Source organism: Ambystoma mexicanum, chromosome 11 (genome assembly GCF_040938575.1).
Source record: "Ambystoma mexicanum isolate Mex_15411 chromosome 11, UKY_AmexF1_1, whole genome shotgun sequence".
Taxonomy (NCBI): Eukaryota; Metazoa; Chordata; class Amphibia; order Caudata; family Ambystomatidae; genus Ambystoma; species Ambystoma mexicanum.
Genome location: NC_090934.1, coordinates 829,635,734 through 829,661,428, shown reverse-complemented (window position 1 = coordinate 829,661,428; position 25,695 = coordinate 829,635,734). Strand labels below are relative to the sequence as shown.

The following is a 25,695-nucleotide window of genomic DNA, read 5'->3' as shown; positions in this document are numbered from 1 at the left end:
TGTAATTCAGCAAAAGGCAAAAGAAATATATCTGAGTGCAAAACTTTACAGGACTGCCAGTAGCATGGTGTAAAAAAGACATAATGTGGATGCCGTGTGTTATGAGATATTTAAAACATTGAGAACTCTCAATGTTTTTAGGCAATACATTATTTTCCATGGAGCACACACTTTGGTTAAAGAGCGTTCTCCAAGCGGTACACCCCTTTTCGGCACCATCATTTTGGTACAGGATGATTTGGCATGGGCATTCTGCCGCAGCGCCTATTTCAGCACAAAAGCCATTCCGGTGCCGTTGTTTTGGTGCAATTGATATTTGGACGTGGCTGACATTGCAGCCACGTCTAAATGCCCTCATGCTAAATATGATCACAGGACTGCACTGCAACAAACTTCACTACCTCCCACTTGCTTTGCTTTTCTTTTAATTAAATTAGTTAAATAAAAAAATATACAGCCTTGAACCCTGGTCGCACAGAGTTCAAAGTCCACCATTTAACCACAAGGCCACAAGGGCTTGATGCTTCATGTGGCATACATGTCATATTATCCTATATTTTAATATGTTCAATTATAAAAGGTTAGGTATGAAACTTGTGAAAATCTAAACAATAACATCATTGTAGCATAATAGTTAAGTGCTGCGTCTCAAACTCCTTAAGGCCAGGGCTCTCTTATAGCAGTGTTCAGCATAAATGTAATTTTTTAAAATTCCATTTTTTCTCTTTGATAAAAATACAGATGCTGTGTGTTATGAGATATTTAAAACTAAGAAAACATACGGCATTGAGGGCCATGGACTGTCTGCCATCCAGGCAGTAACCATGACAGACCCAGCTTAGTGTCAAAGCGAGGAAGGATCCAACCCCCTTAAGCCATTTTTCTAGAAGTGTTCTTCTAAGCGGGGGCATATATTAGGCAACATGGCCATAGTGGGCTGCCCCTTCCTCACTTTGAAACTAAGCAGCGTTCTTCCCAGTTACTGCAGGGATTAAAAACCCACTGTTTCTATAACAATACCTATTTTTTTTTTATTATTGACTGGGAGACTACAAATACCAGAATGCAATTCAGCAAAAGGCAAAAAATTGTCTCTCAGTCCGAAATCTTCAAGGACTGACAGTAGCACGGTTTAAAAAAGTAAATAATTCCAATGCCCATTCAGTCACCCATCCATGTAGTAACCACAAGTGACCCTGCTTAACTTTAAAGTGGGGCTGACCATGCTTAGCTTCAAAGCAAGTAAAGGGCTAGCCAAGTCCTCTAAGTGGTGTTGTAAGTTTGGTTCATTCATAAGGCAACATGGCCTGAGGAAGCTAGCCATTTCCTCAGCTTAAAGCTAAGCAGAGTCTGCCATGCTTACTGCATGAATGGGAGACCTGGATGGCAGTTGAATCACAGGGTGTGATTTAAAAAATATAACCATGGGTACTGAACTACACATATGCATGTTTATCTGTAGACCTTTGTAACCTCGGATATAACTGTGAATGTTGGTAAAACAGCCACAAAAAAAAAATATTTCCCCGGCCATCACCAATGCCCTTCTCATCTGTTCCAGCCTCCTGTCCTTTACGTTTCACACCAGAGCACACGCTGCTTCTGTGACACAGTTTGCTTTCAGATGGTGGCTATAGCCAAGACTGCTGAAAGCTGTATTGAAAACCTGGTCCCTGGACACCCTCCAACTTCCAAATTTCACTCAGCGATTTGTAGCCATCACCCCACCTCTACCCTGATGGCATTTGTTGGTTTATTGACCTGCAAATAGTTTTTTACTGCATTTTATTTTCTCATAACTTCAGCTATAGCCGCAAATATCTCTTGCATTGATAGAAAAAACAAGATGGTGGTCATTTCATTTCTGATAACCATGATCCTGCATTGCACCATGGGAGATATAACTATACATTTTGGGGAAGGCGGTACCCCATTCTTGTCAAATTTTAAAATAACTATGGCATGGAATAACCCCAAACCATGCATGGATCGCGAGTCCATGCTTTGTGCCTAAGATGTTGCCAATTGCCACCCTATAATATTTATATATATATCAATTAAGTTCCAACCAACGTTGGTACTCCTTTATCGACCTTGGAAGGATACAAGGCTGTACTGTCCTTGCTGGGATTTGTCCCTGTGACCTTCAGATCACACACAGAACTCAATAGTGAATGTACAGCCCGCTGAGCCATCTTACTGGCTCACCTGCCATAACAGAAGAGAATGTCCCCACTCCTACCTGCATTATCACTAACACAGTGGTAGGTCAGAAGCCATTGCCACTAATTCGTTTGGACGTTAACCACGAACTGCAATAGCACACATTGCAACTCTCTAGATCAATGAGACGCCTTTGTTATAAGCCTGGTTTCCTTCTCAGTACAGGCCCTGTGATTTATCTCAGCAACATTGCACTGTCTCCCCTGGCATAGTGATACGATTCGTATGACAAATTGCCCTGTAGCAACCCCTGTGTTGTGCTTGATGCAGTGCAGGAGCTGGGCCTATTCATCCTCGCATCTGCTTTAGCAGAGAAGAGGTTAAGTTGTTCTGACTACCCTCTTTTTTACACCATTTTATTAAAGCAATCTGAACTGTATGAATGAAAACGCCTCCAGAGGCATAATGAGATCAGCTTTTCAAGTCTCTAACGGGAGTCATTATTGTCATCACTCTGAATACGGGGAAGGGAAGAAAGGAAGTTCTGTCTCTGCAAGTAATCTTAGCACACAGAGTGGGCCAGTTATTGCTTTGCTCATGGGTCGAAAAAGCTACACCTCCATTCCAGCATTAAGAGTGACATCAGAACCAGTGACTCCAATTGATGGTCCGAGGGATTTGCAAGTGAACTAAAGATTAAATGACCGCATGAACAACTTCAATTCTCCTTAAGCTGTACTATGTTATGCTATTTGATATTTGTATAGTGCGCATTGACATTGTTAAGGCAGACGGCAGTCTTTGCGAACATGAAAATACATTGCATAAAAATAATTATTAGAATTGGTTAACTATTCAATCACTAGCAGTGATGACAACATTACATCATTTTAAAAGTCATGCAGCACATTATGTTCAGGTGCAGAGAATACTGCTGTGTCAGGCACTAAGTGACTGCTGGACAGAATCTTTTGTGGGACTCAGCTGTATTCGATGGGTTGCAGCGCAAAAGGGAGAATGAGTATTCTATATGGGATAAAGTACTTCTTACCATTCAGTTTAAGAATATTGCAGGTCACCAATGAGTTCTGCGACTAAATAGAAGGTCACAGAACTCCAAGGTGACTTGCAATATACGTTTTATGTATGTTAAGGGGTATTTTAAAAGAATAATTATAATTGTAATACACGGCCACAGACTGTCATTCCCAATACCTTGGGGCTTATTACATGTTTGCCGGTATCCCGCCGGTAATTCTGGTGGGATACCAGCAAACTTCCCCTACCAATACCGGATACTGATATCCCGGTATTACCAGCATATTCTAGGTGCTGGCAACAGCAGTAAATCCTGATTCCATGGATGGGATTGTCAACATTACCGGCACTGGTAATACCAGTACCAGTAATTCTGGCATTTCTTTGCCTGTAGCGGCCTGATTTACCTGCAGCTCTTAGCTGGAGGCAAATCAGTGCCACCACTGGCAAACTTGTGTTTTGCCGGTCTGGAAATTTGCTGGTGCTGGATTTACCAACAATTTCACCGTCAATTTAATGCAGGAGGGAAAAAAAGCCTGTGGGTGTTTGTTCATTTACCCATCCATTGTTTGCCCAAGGCCATCTTAATCCACATGGCGATTCCCACCAACTATCTTCACTTCTCCACCTAAACATTCTGCTGAGAGGTAATCGCATAATTGCAGCTGTAAAGGCATTGCTGATTAATACAAATGTCTTAACCAAGTGTGCCTTCAATCACTTGATTTATATTTGCTCCTTGCACTGATACATGTTAAAAACAAGAATAAAGAAAGCCAGCAGTTTTGGCCTGTGTATGGACATTACTGAGGCATTTGTCTGGCACTGCGTTCATAAGCCTAGGCAATCACACCTCATGTTGCCATCGTATGGGCCCGTAGTGCCAATAAAGAAGTGCCTGGCAAAAATGCCTATGCCATGCCTACCAAAAATGCTTGTCTCCATTCTGTTCTCATCATTCTCTGACCCATATTTGCATTTGCATCTTCCCTGCTCTTTTCTCACATTATTTGCTCTCACATGCTCTGGTAAACTCACACACCATCCTATCTGTCACCTCCCTCTCTCTCGTTTGTTGGCTTTTTTTTTATTTTTTTTTATTAAAGTGTGATTTGGTTTAAAATATAAATGATATAATAAACCTTATACAATATTCTTAAAAACGAAAATATCCTAACAATTACAGACAATAATAACAACAATATTTAAACAATGAGAAAATAAAGATAGAAATAAAGATAGAAGTGTTAAAATATCAAATATCAAAATACAATTTGAAAATATAAAAACTTAATCGACATTACATGAAAATTACATATATTTATGTTCACCTCTCTTAGATAATCACTCATAAATCATATTCCAGAAACTAAGTGCTAAACATCAGTGGATTCTGACGACCAGATCAAACAGCTCGAATCATCTCCACATCCCTAACAAACTTTCTTAGAAAATAGAGTTGGATCTCATGGCTTTCCAACTCCCCTTCTTGCTTACACATCCCCCATAATCAGAGACTCTTATCTAACTTTCTTCTCGGCCCTATAACATCTGAGTCTTCATCTGGTAACAGAATTAAAAAAAAAATATTCTACTGATGAATCAGTCTGGAAAGTGGCTGCATAAGTTTGGAGCCTTAATATCGGTGGACATTTATTAAATATTCTCATGCCAAGGAATTACTCTGGTCTTATTGAAAATTGAGCCCTGCGTATGCAACCTGTAGAAGTTTTGGACTACAACTCCCATGATCTCTCTTCATTGACTATGCCTGGATGGGCGGATTGTCTATGTAGTGCAAAACATCTGGAGATTCAAAGGTTGCAGACCCCGGAGTGGCAGGTTTGTTTGTTAATTCCCTTATTATCGTAGGCAAAGATACGGACCAGTCCACCTGCCAAGGTTTATTGTTTCAAAGAAATACTCATTAGAGATTTCACATTTACTAAGTTTCCTCACTGTCCTACCGGGCATTGTTATTTTAGTATCATCAATAGTGTGTTACTTTTGGAAATTTGTATCTTCACATATAATATCCCTAATTTTAGCTTGAGTTACTAAAGATAACAAACCAAGCTCTGTTCGAATATATTGAACCAGGACTCCCCCAGCAACACCAGTACCCGACTTCGAATTTCACTGTCATGTAGATTTTCTGTCATCTCCTAACATCCCTCTTTCACACACACTTTTCTCTCATAAAGCATCCCCCCATCCTCACACACATCCCTCACTATTTCACACATTCTCTCTCACCTATCTCTCTATCACACCTTCTGACTTTCACATTCCTCTGACTCCTCTCTTTCTCACACCTTTCTCTACCCCAGCTTCTTCTCCCGTTACGCTTTCTCACCTTCATGTTTCCCTCATCCTGTTCCCTCACACAAGCACGCACACACCTTGATTGCATACAGTCCCATTACTTTAACCTATTTACCCTTCCATACATTTTTGCACACATATGTTTCCTCTTTCAAGCCTTAATATGTTCATGCACATTGGGCCTCATTCCCAGTATGGTGGTAGTCATGGCGCTATTTGCGCCATGACTACCTCCCATACTGGTACCGACTCCGACTTGGTTCAATGGGGACTTACCTGTGTAGTCCGACCTTTGAGGGACCGATCAGTCCCCATTGAAAAAGCCATTCCCGATTCCCATTTGAGCCCCCATAGGGCTCAATGGGGAAGTAGCTAATAACGGTACCGCAATTTGCGGTACCGTTATTAGGTCTGAAGTCCCATAGAGGGTCCCGTCCATAACACCTGGTCAGACCAGGCGTTAAAGGAGGGACCCGCTAAAGGACCTCGTAGTAGGGCGGTAAGGGATCACCGGCGCTGGTCTCCTTAACGGTGCCCGGTATCCCTTACTGCCCTACTCGGAATGAGGCCCATTGTCTCTTTTCCAGTTTGTTGCAGAAGCACCCATGCTCATGCCTCCTTGTTGGTGTCCACTTTGAGCAGCTTTGCGCTATTTTACCCTACTGTGCTCAAGCATTGCTCCTCTTACTTATTCCTCACTGACCTTTCATCACATCTGATGGAATGCTTGTCCCTGCTACCATTCCTCTCCCATCTGGCTGCAGGAGCACAGTTTCCCTTCTCTCACACTGTACAGACCCTGCCCTTCAGGCCTCCCTCTGTGTGAGGTGCCACATCGCACCACTTCTCCTACCGTTCTTTTATTTAATTTAAAAGGTTTATCAAGCAGACACAGCCCCTCTCCCAGGGGTGCTACTATCCTTTAACACCCCAGTGAGGTGGAATTCATGGATTCACTTGGGATCATTAAATTGGGCTTTCCACTAACAAAATGTCTGTGAATCCCGCCCTCCACGGGTACTAAGGCCTAATTCCATGTAAATGACAAACATTCCTGTTCAAGGACAGTTAGAAATCCCTATTTTATTTCTGTTATTTTTTTTCAATTGAGGCATAAGTCACTTTATGTAATGACAGGCAGTAATTGTGAAAACCAATGACACCAAGAGGTTTTGGGACCTAGTCTCCTTGGGGCCCAAACATAAGACTGGGTGATGGCCTTAAAATTAACATTGCGGATGCAGACTGGACTGCACACTTTTCTACCCTTCACAATCGTTCTGAGGTGATGATGCACCTGAGACTCTACAAATATGACAATAGAGAGAGGAAGTGCACAATTGCACATCAGAGACTTGGCCGCTCACCAGGACCAGATAGCATTCCAGCTGACCTGTTTAGAGAAAATGTAGAATTGTGGTCACCAGACATGACAGCTTGTTTTAATGCCATGTGCACGATGGTGCAATTCCCAGAATCATGGGGGAAAGCGATAATTCACTCCATTTACAATAGGGTCCAAGAGATACCCCGGCCTCATACAGACTGATTTCTTTCCTTGACTCTTTGTTCAAGATCTTTGGAAGAGTGCTGGTAGGTAAAATTTTATCTTGATTGATACTGGATTGATTCTGTGCTAAATCCTGCTGTCCTGTACCTGAATGAAAGCCACACTGCGTGTCCTGACTATATTTCACTGCACCATGTGGTGCTTTCAACATGGCCGCCTGGGCCCTCTCTACTAGGGAGGTCTTCTGATCTGTGCACATTCCTCCATCCTGCCCCCTGATTGGTGGGGAGTTTGCATTTCTGCACCAACGAGGGACCGACAGGCCTTTAGCCGGCCCAGTCATTCCAAGGCCCACTTCTAAGGCCCTGTCATCTTCCCTGTCCGCTTACCGCGACGCATGATGCCGCCATTACACCAGCCAGATCCTTTGGCGGGTCCACCATCTCTCTCAGCTATATAACTGGACTACCAAGACACTCCTAGGTTCCTTCTCTTGGGTTCAGCTCCCTCTTCCTTTCTGTCTACCCTTTTTCTTCCCTTCCTGTACCTTCACTCTCCCCTCTGACTGTTCCAACCTTTCTATCTGCTTTGCTCTTTAGTGCTCTCACTCCAACACTCTCCTCTACTCTTACATCATTTCACTTACCTTCGTTATACTAGCCTATGCCATTGAATGTCAAATGTGGGTGTGTTTAGAAAAGTCAAATGTGGGTGTGTTTAGAAAAGTGGGTGTGTTTTCTTTTTTGTTCCATCTCATTTTTACCTCATCTGTAACCTGCTAGCCCAGTGACTGTTCCCTACCGTTGTACCTGCATTTTTCTCCCACTTCCCCCTCTCTACCTGACCATTGCGCTATCTGCCTCTCCTATCTACTCAAACTGTTACATTATCCTTCCCTTCTCACTAAGTCTGGTAAGAAGAAATTTAAAAAGGATATCCTGGCCTCCAACCCAGGACTCCCCATTGCTGATACATATTCCAGCGCTTCTGCCAGACAAACCCTTACCGACATCCTCTTTGTCGTCCCTTCGCCAGATCTTTGGACCCCTCACATGATCTTTGTGCTCTGTCCTGTCTCCTCCTCTCCCATTAATGGTGGCACCCGCTGGGAAGTGCGTATGGATTCCTCCGACTCCTCCAGAGTCATCATTAATGTTTACCTAAATGGCACTGTCATGGTGCAAGGCCCTCAGGCCAATCTCCGTCTCTTTGATAGGCGGTTCCCTTTCCTAATCAACTTCCTCTCATCTCCTGCTGTCCCCTTTTCCTCTCCCTTGGCTACCTTGCCCTTTTTTCCTTCCTCCTCTGCCCCATCTCATACTCCTTCTACACCTCTGCAGGGCGTACCTCTAATATGTACCCCTCCTTGGAAGGTCTTTAAGGCTGGCAACCTTCTTCATCTTGCCACCCTCAATCCTCGCTCTGCTGTCAAACACTCCTCTGACATCTGCCACCTCCTTGGAGAATTCGACCTAGATGTCATCAGTCTTACTGAGACATGGTTCACGGCCAGCTCTGTCACAAGCTTTGACACTCTCCTCCCTGATGGCTACAAGATCCTCTCCGCCCCCAGATCCTGGAGGTGGTGTAGAGCTGATCTTCCCTGAGTGGATTCCTGCCTCTATCATCCCGACTCAGAATTACTCCTCTTTTGAATGCCTTGTCTGTAGGCTCTCTCTCTCTCCTAGCCACTCCCTTACTGTTGCTACACTCTACTGCCTCCCCTGGTAAATTCACCTCTTTTCTCTCGGAGTGGGCTGATCTCTTTTCCGTCCTCCTGGCCCCTACCTCTCAACTCCTCCTCCTTGGTGACTTTAACATCCATCTTGACTCTCCCTGTTCCTCATCTGCACTCTTTCGCGATCTCTGTGATTCACTCTCACTTTCTATCCTCCCCTCCGGCCTGACCCATTCTGCTGGCCACACACTTGATGTCTTGATCTCTGTTAGGGAGAATTCTCCAGAATGGCTAATTTCCTTACCTGTTGAGTCACTCAGCAGCTTTGCTGGATTTCTAGGATTTATTTTTTCACCTGGTAAGAGTGTGAGCCTTTTTTCCCCACTCTAACATGTGTTTTGCTGTTTGTTGTACATTTTTGTGTTCATGGATATGGAGTCTCACCAACTCCATAGGCATCATCTTTTTACTGTGTGTCACAGCACCTTTAGTGCAGTGACACAGGGTTGTCTTTTCAGACTTCCCACTTTTAACTCCATTTTCTGGGACTGACTACTGTCTCCCAGAACATGTAAAGTTGCCATTGACTTTACTAGTCTTTTTAAATTTACAGACCCAGTACACACTACCTTCCAATAGAGTACTGGAGGGGTTAATAGTTATCCCTTTTTGTCTGATTCTCATGGAAGATTATTTTGTTCCCCTTTCTCTAAGATTTGGCTGGTGGCAGTGGTATCTACCCTTTTCTTTCTACCGCGAGCTATGAAAATAACCTCGGTATTGTTAGAGGCTATGGTGGTAGCCATAAACTCTAAACCCACTCGACCCCTTTTAATTTTATTTGGTTCCGGTCGGGTCTATTCGCCATTTCTTTTTGTAAAGTTCTTTCTCGTGTTTTACTCTGTGCGCCAAACCAGGTTTGGTTCCTTTGTTCGCCGTCCTTTGGCGGGGTTCTGCCCAGAAGCCCTCCTTAGGCACCTGAGTGTCTGGGTGGGCTGAATGTGAGGGAGGGGTTTTAGGACCCCTGGACATGGTCTCCTTGAAGACCCAAGTCGCACTCTAGTTTGATTGGCTAGGTGACTGTCCGGCCTGGACAGCCACCCTGCTGTGTGATTGACAGCCAGACTGTGTGAATGGGGGATTTGGTGCATAAAAAGCCAGTCTCTGGGACTGGAAGGCAGAGTCGCCACTGGATCGAGAGAACCAACGAGAAGCTGAAGGAAGACAACTGCTGCAACTATTGGACAGCCCGGTGAAGCCCTGCTGCAGGTCCGAATCGCCTGAAACTTCGACAGCAGAAGAGATCTGCAAAAAGTATTCTCCCCTTGAGCCTGGTGGGAAGAACCAGCTCGGCAAACGGCAGACACAGCGGTCCTCACCCTGGTCGAATTTGCTGTGCATTGCTGCAGTAGATCGGATGGCCAGTGGGAAGAGAACCAGTTTGGGTTTTAAGGAGCGCACCTTTTATTCGATGCCTTGCTCTGCTGCTGGCTACTTACCTGGGCAGTGCAGGACCCTCCAGACGTCCTCCTTCTCATCACCTCGAGTGAAGCTTCTGGAACCGCGAGCCTGCAGGAACTGCCAGGAACAACTGCCTCAGCATTTTGCTCCATTTAAGGTACTGTGCAAAACCGGTCGTTCGTTCCGACGGACCGCAGGGAAATTGCTTGAAATCTTTTGCCTCGCTGAAGGCTTGTCCTTCTCTTCTCCTTTGAATAACTTTTCCTCCGACCAACTTTGTTTTGAACTCTTGGCAAAGACTTAACCGCAAACTACTTTGAACTGTGTGATCCTTAGCAAAGACTCTGAACCATTAACATTGGCCCAGGCCTATTGACTTGAATCTTAGTTGTAGTTATCCTTTTCTAGATTGCCCTGCCTATAACACATTGGGGTTGTTGCTTTTGAATAACCTTGTCTTTCCTTCCCTTTTAAATTGCTGGAGTGCCATTTTGCTCACACTTCATTTTTTAGCTTAACTTGTCCAGAATTGATTGGGTGGTGTTGAAGTGTATTAATATTGTGATTTTCTGCTACTTTATAAAAGTGAACTGTTTTATAACTGATGGTGTAAATAAATGTATATTCTTTTACTCAGAAACCTTGAATCAGTGTTTGTTTGAACCACAGTAATTGTTGTCCTTTGTGTAACCTCTTGTACTGCTCACTTTACTCTTGAGATAAGTCTGGCTGCTCAGCCATCGCTACCACTTTACTGTGTAGTACAGGCTTGTACCAAAGGTGAAATTGTACTGACACTTGTAGTCTTAATTGTGTGTGGTGTTCCCAAAGGCTACTGCATATTATTCTGCCCAACAATCTCCTCTGGCCTCCCCCTGTCTACTCCCCTCACCACTCCTCTTTCCTGGAGTGACCACTGCCTCCTCTCCTCTCATCTTCCCATCTCCTCCCCTCAAGCCAAGCCTACGCCAAGACTGTCACTCACCTTCTCAGACATCCGGCCCATGAAACATGTGTCAGTCAAGGCTTTCGCTGCCACCTTCTCACCCCCTCCTTCACTCCTGGCTGACTCACACACTGACACAGCCCTGTCTCTCCGCTACTCCTCTATTTCTGATACTCCTGATGCTCTTGCCCCTGTCATGAGGATCCATTTGAAGCCCAAAACCAAGTGTAATTCTTGTTATGACTCTGACCTAGCTAGACTCAAACCTAAGTGTAGGGCGGCCGAGAGAAAATTGAGGGCCTCTTGCTCATCCTCTGACAAAATGGCCTGCCGCCTACTCCAAAGGCAATACCATCTCTTTGTATGCAACAAGAAGCGAGTCCATATTCAAGCCCGTATCTCTGTGGCATCTCACAACTCAGCCGTACTCTGGCCAACCCTGATGCAGTATCCACTCCTCCTCTCGCCTCTCAGGCTCTTTGCAATGACCTTGCCTCACACTTTATCTCTAAAACCCAGGACATCTTGTCCCCACTCTCCTCCTCCCCTGATCCTCTCCCCTCTCACTCTCCACTTGTTGACCCACCCTCAGCTACCCCTCCTCCCTCTTTCTCTGCCTTTCCTCTTTTCTCCCCTGATGAGGTCGCTAGACAAGTCCGATCTATGAAAGCCTCCTTAAGACAGGTCCATCCCTGCTCCTCCAAAACTATTAAAACCACATCAATACCCTTGCTCTGGCCCTCGCCAACTTCTGCAACCTCTCTTTTGCCTCTGGATCGTTCCCCTCCCCTCTGAAGCACTCCCTTGTGCATCCTCTCCTCAAGAAACCCACTGCTGATTCCTCTTGTCCAGCCAACTATCGCCCAATTTCCATTACTCCCTTTTTGGGTAAGCTTGCCATCTCTCAGCTTAACCTTCATTCTGACTTGGTTGGCTCTCTCCATGACCACCAATCTGGCTTCAGAGCTGCCAGAAGTACGGAAAATGCTCTCCTGAACATCCGTGAAGACCTGCTCTCCAACCTTGACTCTAACACTCCCTGGGCCTCATTACGACCCCGGCGCTAAAACCATGGTGCTATTAGCACCATGGTCCATGCCGGGGTCCGCCATGGTGAATGGCCGAATTACCGCCCCCATTCCAAGGTTGGCGGGGCGGTAATTCCCCATTCACCATGGGCCCTTCCCCATTCCCATTTTTGCCCCATAGTGCTCAATGGGAATGGGGAAGGCGCTAAGTACGGTGTCGCAAATTGCGGCACAGTACTTAGCACCAAGGTCCCTTTGCGGCACCCTACTTTAACGCCTGCTAAAAGCAGGCGTTAAGGTCGGGTCCCGCAAAGGGAACTCGTAATGAGGCGTTAAGGGTTTAACGGCGCCGATACCTTTTACGGCGCCGTTAAACCCTTAACGCCAGGGTCGTAATGAGGCCCCCTGTGTCCTCATCCTACTTGATCTCTCCTCTGCTTTTGACACGGCCAACCATACCACCCTGCTAAATCATCTCTGTGACAACCTGGGTATCCCCGATCTGGCAAAGCTAAGAACCTCGGGGTCATCTTTGACTCCACACTTTCCTTCCGCACACATCTCTGATGTCTCCAAAAAGTCAAACCTCTTACTGTACCTCCCTAAAGGCACTCTTCCCTTCCTCTCCTTCCCACAGAAGCTCCTTGTCTCCCAAGCTCTGAATCTCTCTAGGTTGGACTATTGTAACAGCCTCTTTCTAAATCTACCTTCCTGCACTTGCTGCCCTTTGCAACTAATCCAGAACAGAACTTCCAAGACTTGTCCTGGGCCTCAGGCCCTGGGATAGTATCTCTCCAGCTTTTAAATCCCTTCATTGCCTCCCTCTGGTTGCAAGGATTACATTTAAAACCCTTTGCATTGTCCACAAGGCTTTCTGGGGCCTGGGTCCTAAATACCTTCAACTATCCCTTCGTAAATACCTCCCCCCTAGAGCCCTCCGCTCCTCCACCTCAAACTCCCTCAGTGTCAGCTGTTTTTCAAAGAAACGTGCTGGTGGTAGATCCTTATCTTCTGTGGGGTCCTCCCTCTGGAACTACCTATCTGCCATCTTGAAACTTGAGTAGGACCATCTACGGTTCTGGAAGCTCCTCAAAACCTTCCTCTTCGCCTCTGCCTTTGCCCTCTTCTGCCCTGCTGATCTGCTTGCTCTCTCAGCAATGCTGCACCTGGCCACCTCCTGCCTTTCGGGCCCAGGTACCTGCTCACCCTGCCACCCGCCTGCACTGCCTCCTGGCCACCCCTCACACTGGGGCCTGTATCTGTATCTGCCCCCCCACTCTTTTTCTGCACTTATCACATACTCCCTATCTAACTAACCTTGCACTTGGCCACTCACAGGCTGCACTACCACTGTTTTGGATCACCATATTTATTTATTTATTTACTTATTATTTGTCTTGTCCTCTCTTATGCTCTACACTTTCCAATTTCTCCCCCCTCCCATGCACTTTCCCCCCTTTCCCTCCCCATGCACTTGCGCGTTCTCTATGTCACTGGTCCTAGTAAGATTGTTGTTTTTGTTTTCTCCCCTGTTCCCCTCCCTTTGACTGGTCGCGCTCTGAAACACCTGTGTACGAGGGCGATAAAAATAAATTTTCATATATCATACCAGCGGCACTCTTGATGAGATACAATTGGGTTTCCACCCAGGACTAGGGACAAGTGAGCAAATTCAAAATCGCTACCTGATTCTTGCTAAGTCACTTTAAAGTGCAAACCAATATATCTTGCCTTCATGAACCTGAGCACAGCCTTTGATAATGCTAATAGGAAAAAGCTGTGCGTTGTGCTCAGGAACCAGGACTGCCTGGTGGGGATAATGGATATGCTGATTGGTTTGCACAGAAAAAGCCAGACCTGTCTGAAAAGTGGTTCCTTTGGCCATTGCACTCCTTATTTTCAGGTCAAGGTGGGAGTATGATAGGGGATGTGTAATGACACCTGTTTTGTTCTCTCTGTACAGTAACGGGCTAATTGCATTGATGCAAGTTAGCACGGATGTGCCAAAAATGAATGGGAAGTTCTACCCGGCCTTGGCATATGCCGATGACACAGTCCTGATGCTCACACGCCAAGAGCCTTGCAAGACCTTGTCATGGCGTATACCAATTTTATATCATTGGATTTGAAAGTTAATGCTGCCAAATCGGCTGTTATGTCATGTCATTTGTGCAGGAAGAGCCCGAAGATGGCACCAATGCTTGCGAATGGTGTAGTAATCCTGAGAGTGATGTCTTATTGACTATCTATCTATCCGAGGATAAATCTCACTCCCAATCTGAAACCTGAGGCTCACATTGAGAAACAAGGGGCCAGGTTTAATCAAGCTCTTGGGGGAGGAGGGGAGGGGGTTAGGAGTTGTCTGTCAATGTGCAGTACCAAGCCACCAGACTTGATAATGATGGTGTATATTAGCAAAGCAAAAGCAGCTGAAAAATATGGAGTATCATTATGGGGCTATGGTCACATACAAAGCATCAAAGTCTCAGATCATTTTTTCCTAAAATGAATTCTTAGCCTTCCTCAATCAGCCCCAGATTATGGTGTCCATACTGAGCTTGGCATGCTGTTTTTGGGTGATAAAATGGAGCTGGAACCAATTTTGCACTGGTTCAGATTATGGGGGAATCCAAAGGCTGATGTAACATATTCGCTAATCAAATATTTGTTGGCCAGAGATGGAGCTAAGAAAGTTCCATGGCTGTCACGTTATGAAGTGGTTGGTAAAATGGAATGTGGAATACCGTTTTATTAACCCTATGTTCATTACTAAAGCTGCCGCAACCCAGCTTAAGTATCAAGTGCTATTCTTTTCCAGAGTCGAGAGAGAAGCTTTTCTTGTTTCTTTCCCCCTAGTCCTCTCCCCATTGGCTGCCGACCCTGCCTCTGCAAGGGTCTGGCTTCCAGCAGGCCCACGTGCACTCCATTTCCATCTTGGAGTGCAGGTGAGCGTTGGTGACCCCCTTCTCCTCTATCCCCTCCACCCCCCTTTCCAGCCTGCTTTCCTGCATGTTTCTTTTCGTTTTCATGCTCGTGTGCTCTTTCTCCCCTCCTCTCCCACTTTCCTATTCATGTTCTTTCTTTCCCTATAGCCCTCCTCTTGCCCCCCGTTGGCTGCTGACCTTGCCTCTGTCTGGATTCCGGCAGCCCCACCTGCACTCCACTTCCATCTCAGAATGCACGTGAGGGAGCTCCGGTGACTCCCTACTCCTGTGTATCCTCTCCACCTTTTTCATCCTGCTTTCCTGCATGTTTCTTTTTATTTTCATGCTTCTGCGCTCTTTCTCCCCTTCCTCTCACAATTTCCTTTTGTTTCTTTCTTTCCCCATAGCCCATCCCCTAACCCCATTGGCTGCCGACCTTGCCTCTGTGAGGGTCTGGCTTCCAGCAGCCCCACCTTCACTCTACTTCTATCTCAGAGTGCAGGTAAGCGGCGGTGACCCCCTTCTCCTGTGTCCCCTCTCACCCTCTTGTTCATCCTGTGTTCCTGCATGCTTCTTTTCATTTTCACGCTTCTGCACTCTTTCTCCCCTTCCGCGTTTCTTTTCTTGTTCTTTCTTTCTGCATAGCCCTCCTCCCTGCCCCCATTGGCTGCTGATCTCCTCATTAGTACAGCCCCAAGGGTAGCCCCACTGCCAGTGCAGCTCCTGCAGCAAAGGGAAGCCCTACCTCCAGTATCAGCCCCAGACTGTGTTAGCCTGTGTTTGCCTGTGTTTGCGGTGGAGCATGCAGCGCAGCCGCCAACCAGCAGCGACTGACAAGGTAAGGATGGTGTGGGTAGGGGGAACCACCATTACTGCTCACTATTAAACTTTCCAACCCTCCTTATTTCTCCTTTTGCCAATGCTTTAGTCTGCTATATGTCGCCCACACTGTATGTTGTCCATCTCGGGCACTTAGGCCCTTCCACATAACTTGCATCTTGGTGCGTGTTGTTCCTGCTGTAAGTTGAAACCTAGGCCTTTTTCCACCTTTCCAGAAAATTCATATCTAGGTGTTTTTCTTTTTTCTACTGTATGTTGACACCTTGGCTTTTTCCCTCTTTCCAGGAAATTTGAATCTAGGTGTTTTGCTTTTTCTACTGTATCTTTGAAACCCAGGCCTTTTTCCCCCTTTCCAGGTAAATTGTATTCAGATGTTTTGCTTTGTCTACCTTAAGTTGAAACCTAGACCTTTTCCCCCTTTCCAGGAATTTCGTATCTAGGTGTTTTGCTTTTTCTTTGGTATGTTGAAACCTACACCTTTTCCCCCTTACCGCGAAATTTGTTTATAGATATAATTGTATTTAATGTTCCTCTCACCTTCTACCTCTTCTGCACCTCCCCTCCTCCCCATTTTTCATGTTAGCACTTGCACGTTCTAAATCGTCTCTCAACGTAATCAGAACGTTTTTGTTTGATTCCAAATGTTTCAAGATCTTTTAAGAACATTTTGTTTTTGTTTTATACCTTCTTCCACATCCCTTCCCCCCTGTCTTGATGTGCCTTGAAACACAATAGTGTATAGTGTGCATTACAAATAAACAATAAATAAATAAGAAGGGCACTAACAGAAATTTGGAAATTATCACAATTAATGACATTGTTTTTATAAACCCAGATGCCCCTGGGCAAGGTGCGAAATACAAAAAAAAATAAACACAAATACAAAAATAATTAAAATTATTTATAATGGGCAAATAATCCTGCTGAGAGAAACCTTTTGACTCCAGCACAATGTCATTGCCTCCCTGTCAGATCTACGTTGTCCCACTGGTCAGGGGGTAGGGAGGCAAAGCGTGTTCCTTTGGTTGCTAGGCAGAGGAGGAAACTCTGCATTGTGTGCTCTCCTGTCCAGTTTTTAAAGACATTAGAGTAAAGACATTAGAGCAAGAACCCTGGTCCAAGTTCTTAAAGATAGACACATTGTACAGTGTTGACCTGCTTTGCTATACCTTCTCTGGGCAGAGAACCTGTATGTGAGCTGGTCGCTGTAATGAGACAAGCTTTTCCTAAAAGCACATCTGTGTTATCTATCATCTCTACCTGACTGATGTCCTGCACCTGTCTGGCTCATAACAACAAAGAGGACAGACATGTATGACTGTGTATATGTCAAAGAAATAGGAAGGGGATGGAAAAGATGTTAGCATATTTAAGCTCTTGCTTTTTACCTATCCATGTATTGATAATGTATGTATATTTTTAAATCTGCCGAATTGGTATTTATGAACAGATTTTGTAACTTAGTATCTATGGCATTTTTGTAAAGGTTTTAGAGATTTGTTTTATTGTTAATCTTCGCATGTATGTTTTCTATCCTTTGTTATCCTTTTATGGCGACATTGCTGAGATCAAGTGATTTTGATAGATTGACATTTGCTTCCTCGATGCAACTAGTATAATATAAATACAATGAGTGCATGAGATTGTTTCTAATTCTCTCTGACTTCCTGCATGTCTGTTCACCAAATAGCACATTGTGAGTAGTCAAGCCCTGCAGTTGCTGGGGTGCTGCACCTCCAAATTGTGTGATGAATGTGTTTTCTTTAACATTCTTAAATCTGACACATATCTGTGATGTGCATTACGATTCTTACTCGCTGCAGGAAGTGCAATCAAAACTGTTATCAGCTGAAAGTGAGCACATATTTATAACACTGCAAAATCCCATTGCTGTATGTTTTTCATAATTGTAAAGTACCCAGCCAACTACTTCCAAAAGTAGTCACCATTTCTTTCCAGGACATTTTGTGTATTTTAGTGTATGTCTACACAATGAATTTCTGGGAACATGTTCCTTCTAGTTATGTGACACAACTCAGGAGTTTTGGAAAGCACTGATTTTTTCGATTTGAGTACATGGTGTAAAAACTGCATGTACACCTAATGCATTTGAATTCATTTTAAAAATCATTTTTAGGGGGGGGGGCAACTGTGAAAAATCTGAGAACCTGAATAAAGCAGTTGTTTGACACTGTGAATGAACACTACAGTAATTGTGATTCATAGAGAGGAATGCATGTCAAGCGTGAGACTTGAATATGCTGTTCACGGCTGAGCACTTTTGGAAGCTGGTGCCAACCACATCATGTCATTTTCTCTAGCTAGTAATTGATTTTGGGTAATCCTCAATAGATTCTGATTGCCTTTGGGGTAACATTATATACTTGTAAGTAGTCAGGAAATAAATACCTTTTCCAGCTTAGTATCTTTCCCCTTCAGCTGTCAAATGTACTACTGGTTAAAATATCAAACTGGTACAGTGTTACTTTTTTTTTTTTAAAGCTGGCGATTCCTTTTTTGGTTGCTAAACTAATAAAACATTGCTTGATCCTACCGAAACTAGAAAAAGGCCTGTGTTGTATGCAATATTCCACTTATACAGACCGCTCTGGAAAATATCAATTTGAAAGCAGGGTTTTCTTTCTAAGTCAAGCGATATAGAACTCTTCATGGTTTACCCAAAGAATGCAAGATTAGTGATGGGCTATGCTCTGCCCTGTATGGCCCCAGCCCCCCCTCATGCAGGCTAGACATATCCTAACTTTGCGGGAAAGGTTGTTTAAATGGTGGTAACCAGTCCTATTTCCAAACCATCTGGAAACACTTAGAAGGAACAAGGCACCTTAGCAATCTGATACCACTTTCATAAGAAAATAGGAACGCAGAGTTGCACACAGAGGTGCAAGCAGTCCTGCAGTCCTCTGCAGCCTGAGGTGCCTGAGATGGCTGGCAGGAGGGGCTGCTCCATAGGCCTCCCGCAGCGGCATACTACGCCCATGAGTATTCAATCACTATCACCGCCTTCTGAAGTGAACCATGGCGGAAGATGCCTCTGAAGCCATGTAATCAGGAAGAAAACCCCACAGACCCTAAACCAAGGAAAGACCTTCCCAACACACAGCGTTTCTAGGGCCTCAGTGGGGGCACCACCAGAAATTATACAACTGTCCCCGTCTCGGCCCATGGACCCTTTAGAACTCTGAGACCACGCCAAACACCATTTTAAACAAGACCGAGATTGCGACACCCCATGAAGTGGACTTAAAACGCCGGATGCTGACACCTCGATGGGAGCCACTGAGGTTCCATTCGACGTGTCTGCGGTGGACCCCAGCAACGGCGAGGGCGGCGGTGAAGGTGCAGGTGGCGGACCTGTGTCCCCCGAGTCCGCATCCTCATCCAAGCTCAGCCAACGCCCGAACCAGGTGTTGGTGATTGATCCCCGGGTACCACGTGCCCGCCAGCCTACCGCTTCGGCAAAGTGTCTCCCTATCGAGCCAGTTGGAGGACTGGCGGATCGGGACCTTGTGCTGAGGGTGCACGGGGACCCTAGAAATGGGGATCTGCCCACGGCACAAAGTCCACATGCTGGGAGGAAGCTGCCGTCTAGTGAGGTCGGCTTGCAATCAGAGCCGCATCACATCGAACCACCACAGACGATCACCCCACTGCAGAAACTTAATGCAACGGGAGTCGCCCACATTATTGCTTTGGCCCAGATTCATACAAGCACGGCAGAGCCCCAGGAGATCTCGGATCAAGAACAGGTACAGGACATACGCGGAGAATCAGACACATGTACCCACCCACATTATTGAGTTGACCCCACATTCCTGCAAGAATACTACAAGCCCCTGGCCCATAACAACCAAGGAGATGCATGGGGACCTGCAGCATGTCCTGGCACTAGACATTGATCTTCCAAGACAGACTCTATTCGATAAACTAGCGATTCCTACTAGATCTACTGTATCAACAGATCTGACGAACTCTGCCCAGGAATGACCCACGCCTAGGAAACTTCAATCCCACACGGCAAAAAGAATTCCATACGAAAAGAGCGGAACAGGCACAACTCAAGGGAGTGCAAGCTCAGAAACCACTGAACCTAAAGCCACAAAAAAACAGAAAAAAGGAAATAAAGAAAAAGCTTGCAAACCAAATCAACCCACATTGAACAAGAAAAGAATGGACTTCGAGGAAACCCTGTTAACAACTCCAATACTATCAAACGCACTGATCAACTTCTTCAACAGATAATCTAAGCGGAAGTTGGACACAGAAACAGAACTTTCTGATGTGGAAATTCTGGAAGCTCTAGACGAAGCTCCACCGTTGTCAAAATTCAGGAAAACAAACCACCTGTCCGACAAGGGCCAGAACATGTTAAAGTCACCCGTCTCAGCTGCCAGGGCCCTAAAACCATCACCTAGTCCGGGGTGGAAACACCACAGGTGAACTCTGACCTACCACCTGGGTGCAGTATAAAAGAGATAACCTCACTGGTCCCCTCTTCTGCGACAGACAAAAAGCAAGAAACAGAACATACGGAAAAAAAGACACACAGAAACAAACAGCGGCACCCGAATCCGAAAAAAGATTACCAAGTGGCCCATGGAAATGGCTGAAATCAGCTCTAAACTCCACCGCAAGCAGATAGCAACCACTAAAGCCGGCAGGCGAAAAACTCTATACAAAATCGCTTGCCATGGTATCGTGGAACACAAGAGGCCACAGACACTTAACCAACCCAGAAAGCCAAGATCTGGGTGAGTTCAACATTTTATTTTTTACAGGAGACGTGGCTGCTAGAGAAACCATCCATTGACGGATTCGCCATTGAGTTTTCACTGGCTGAGAAAGGGCCTTTGGCCGTCCATCATCGGGCCTATTACTGGCCTTTCGTATAGGATCGGAGATAGAGATTGTCGCAAAGATCATGGATTCGTATGGCATCCTTGCAGTCCTCACCCGATGGAAACATGTGTCACCTATCTCAAAGCAATGTAGCACAAACCTAGCCATTGTAAACATCTATTGGAACCCCCAGAGAAATACCACAATGAACTTCTGCAATTCGATGGCGGAACTTATCGATGAGATAACCATCAACCGAAGCACCGCGCGCACGATCGTATGTGGCAGTATAACCCCACACCACATGCCGCCAACTCATCCTCACTTACTCCCGCTGAAGAACGTGGAGCGGCATGGCTCGACCTCATGATTTCGAGGAACTATCACAATGCTGCACGGGTGCAAGGCTCGAAAACTCTCTTACCGACCGGGGAACGGAATGACTCCGGGGCGACCCTGGACTACATTTTCGTGTCCTGTGCCCTATTCCCCTACATTGAGTCATTCGACATCAAAAAACAAGTGCGAGTGATCACAACCTATCAATGTCATGGACCTCCACCGCCTTGAAAAATAAATTCTACAAACCTCTGGTGGAGGCAAATAATCAGGAAACCCGACTACGCCTGACTGCAGCGAATATCAAAGAAATGATGGACAAATACATAAAGGAAGCAACAAACATCCAATCCCCCAGAGCACCAGCAAGACCTAACTACCTGCCACTAGTGCTTAAATACAGGGTGGATTCCAAAAGAGGCATCAAACCGACTACTAAAACAAACCACTCCTACAACAATCTAGTAGTGGAAAATAAAAGGGCATGGAAAACTGAAGAGAAGTGCCTTGGCCGAGAACACAGAAATGGCTTGGGCAACCTGGTAAAACAAAAGCAAGACGTACAAATCTTGGATAAAAACTTACAAATCCACTCTCTACCAAAATGATGCAGAACCTATGCTGAGAACCTTGAGCACAAAAAGATCTGGTGACTTCTGGTCCCTAATCAATAAATCAAACTCCACTCTCGACACCCAACTCTCTAACTCAGTTCTGGAAGCAGTATGGGTCAAGTTCTTTTCAGAACTCTTCGCCGCCCCACAGACTGGCTGGCTCCCCGTGATGAGGACAACAGACTCTCCCTGGATCAAGCTGTCCCCCAAAGACGACATAAAAGCAGTAATAAGAAGACTCAAAACATTGAGAGCCCCATGCCCAGATGGGCTAACTAACATCAATTTAAAAGCTCACATGGAGGAATGGACAGACTTCATCAGTCTCATCTTTAATCACTGCAGAAAAACTAGACAAAAACCCACTTCTTGAACTACAGCTGTCGTGGTACCCATCTTTAAGAGAGGTAACAGAGAAGATCCGGGGAACTACCGACCTATAGCCCTACTGGACATAATTGGAAAAATCTTCGCCACTCTGCTGTTACACCACTTCCAAAAATGGGCCAGAACATCGCCGGGTGCTGACATCTTCCAGACGGGATTTAAAAAAAACAGAAGTACTGTGCTCAACATCCTCCTGCTAAACATACTAAAGTCAAAAGTCAAACAGGGGGCACCTACAGTATTCCTGGCTTTCGTAGACTTGTCGGAGGCGTTTGACAAGGTCGACAGAGATATCCTGTGGAACAAATTAAAAACCTGGAAATGCCTGATGAAATCCTGCACCCCATAATGGCCCTTCATACGCAAACATCATTATGCGTTCGTCTAAACCAACAAGGACTGCTATCAAACGAAATATCATCAAATCGAGGGGTAAAACAGGGTTGCCCACTCGCACCATCCCTCATCGCTTTCTTGGGGGACTACAAAGACTCAGAGAAAAAGACACAAGCCTTCCCCCCCTAAAATTGGGTGCGTCCCGGTCTAACGCATTCTCTATGCGGACGCTATGATCTTACTAGATCAGACCCCCATAGGCCTTCAGCGGAAGTTAGATAACTTGGTAGCTTACATGAAAATGAACAATCTGGCAATAAACAACACCAAGACAAAGATCATGATTCTGGGAAAGCACAGCTCTAAGAAAAAAAAAACAATGCAACTGGATCTTGAATAACGCAAAAATAGAAGTGGTTCCGAACTTCAAATACCTGGGAGTTACAATTGATGAATCACTAAAAGAACAAACAATGCAACAGATTCTGTGGAAAAAAACAAAGAATCTTACATCTCAAATGAAAATCCTGGACAAAAAGTTTGGAAAGTTCTCCCTTCTACCGGTTATTAACTTTTACAAAGGTAAAGTGGTACCAACTGTGACCTATGGAATGGACGCCACTATCACCATGCTGAGTACAATCTGGTCTAAACTAGAAGAATACATATGGAGGTCAGTGCTTGGCCTCCCCGTGTCGGTTTCTATGCCGGCCATCAGATAGGAACTCGGCCTCCTTTCTCTAGAAGCAACTGTAGAGTTACGGTCTTGCCCTCTACTGAAAAACACAACTCCAAGACTGCCTGCCTATATATAGGCTAATCGAGGAAGAAATCAAAACTAACAAATGCAAAAAACTAACTGAATGAGCAGAGAATCAAAAGGCCAAACTGCGGAACCTGGCCTGTATCCTAGATGACCTCAAAGCCAATCCTCAAAGAATCACATACAAAATGGAATCCATGGATTGGATCAAAACGGGAGAAAAAGCAGCTGCTAACAAACTTCTAGCGCATTTACCAACGACGTTCAACAAGTTAAAAACTACTTTACCCTACTTTCCCGGACAAATCATTAGTAAAAATGTTTCTACGAGCCCGTCTAAACCTCCTCCACACCCGAGAGATCTTAGCAATAAGAATGCAGACGAACACGACCAACTGCAGACTTTGTGATAAACCGGATCAAACGGAATCAGTACGACACCTTCTCCTCCACTGTCCAGAGCTGTCAAAAGGGAGATCTGCCTTCCTTACGCCACTATGGGCCAATTTGGAGGTAACTGAAGAAGTCTGGTGGTTCCGCCTGATTGCGGGGGAAAACGTAAAATGGTCAATTGCAACAGCTAAGCTTTTAGAGGTGGCCTTCAGAAAAAATTAACTATCTCGCCACATCTTGCAGAACATCCAGTGGCCCAGCGATCATTTAAACAGTTCAGAGGGAAATGCTGTCTCCAGGCCTTATACGGACGCAATCATCAGAGTTTGCGGTTCCCCACTTAATACGCCAAACCGGCGACAGCCAGAGACTCAGACACACCTTGTAAAAGTCAAGTTTGACTATACACAAGTAATAAAAAAAATAAAAAATAAAAAATAGTGTGATTTTATAAAAGTGCATACATTAAATCGTCCAAATAAAAAGCGAGTCTTCGGTGCTGCTGCCACATTCAGCATTTCATTTTAGGCAATGAATTCAAAAACACACCACATATTTCACTTTTCCTTCTTGAGACCTGGTTGCCTTAAAGAAAAAAAAAGTAGTGATGATTTTTTTCAGCATTTGATCAGATAAGTACGTAACGTCACCAATGTTCGTATGCAAATCAGGTGATATTCATGCATTTCTAATCGGATGAAGCCAATCAGATTTAGATTGTGTTGTGTGCTTTTGACGTGTTTCTGTCAATGTGGCGTACATGTGTGTTTCAATGGAGCATTCATGTATTGCAACTATTGCAGGAAGGACCATTGGACCTCACAGTGGAAGGAGGAATTGATTCGCCAGTTGGGAAAATAGTTGTGTCAGCTATTTATGATGGTGGAGCAGCAGATAAACACGGTAAGTGTAGGGTGGCATGTCTAGCCGTTTTGAGAAAATATTTTTTTGTGCACACCATTTCACCTGTTCATTAGCTGCCGTTACATATGCAGGGAGGTTGATTGACTGGGTACATTTTTCAGCAGTGAGCTCTAATATCCTCTAACGCAGAGGTCTGCAAACGTTGGCCCTCCAGATATTTTGGAGTGCACTCAACAGCCCTAGACAGTATAACCAATTGTAAGGGATCATGGGAGTTGTAGTGAAACACGCCAGGAGAGCCACAGGTTGCAGGCCCATGCTCTACCTGGTCATAGTCCACCTTCTTAACATGCACCTGCACCAGGAGCAACGACTCCAAAAATGAATGTGGTTAGGGTTTAAAACTGATGACTGGTTTACATCAAGGATAGAATCCCAATACAGAGTGTTGATTAGCAAAAGAGGAAAACAGGATGGGCTTTAAAACAGTAAGATAACAGGAGTTCTCCCCAGGTTTGCAATAAGGAGTAAAGGAATTTATCTTAAACTAACAAACCCCATATTGGGTGACATAACTTGAGGTAAAATGGCCCAAACAATTGTATAGAGATGGCTTGCAATGAAATGGCTCCATTGAGTCGGGCTTGCAGTGAGATGGCTTTTATCGAGATGGCATAAAACCAAATAGTTGGATGTGATAGGCAGTCAAAGTGGTTAGAGTCCTGGCTCCCATAAACCCTTCCAGAGATGCCATTTAATCAGGTTGTATTACTATTGAAAGTGCGACTGGCAAGTGCTGACGTGATAGCATCTGATTATTGTCTGATATTTTGTGTTCCATCAATAGTTAGGAGATGATGCAAACTACTTGAACTTTAAGATACTATCTGCCCGGAAGGTGTAATCTACGGCATGAACCAGAATCCTTAACTGGCTTACCGTAAAGACATGTTAGAGACAGCTGGTGAATGCCATCTTCTACCGCCTGACAGTCATGATTGAGAGGTGCCTATAGGCATCAATGCACTCTATGCAGGTAACACTATGCAGCAACCCAAGACATTTATATGATCAAGACAAGATCATCTTTCAGAGATCACCAAGGGTGTTGGCAACACTTAATTTCTTGAACCGTTCATCTTTCCAATGAGCCTTTACCCGAGTCAATGCCACTCAAGCAAGCGTGCGCTTTGTGCACTATACTGCTCCAAGTATCAGCAAGACACTGA

General features: G+C 45.0%; 1 protein-coding gene across 2 annotated transcripts in view; it reads left to right on the top strand.

Moving 5' to 3' along the window:
- The window catches only part of USH1C (USH1 protein network component harmonin), an 844,250-nt gene that overhangs the window by 770,743 nt on the left and 47,812 nt on the right, over positions 1 to 25,695 (top strand). For both annotated transcript variants that reach the window (XM_069623780.1, XM_069623779.1), the window contains one exon: positions 24,406 to 24,505. In XM_069623780.1, coding sequence (XP_069479881.1) covers positions 24,406 to 24,505 — 100 coding nt within the window. The remainder of the gene's footprint in view (positions 1 to 24,405; positions 24,506 to 25,695) is intronic.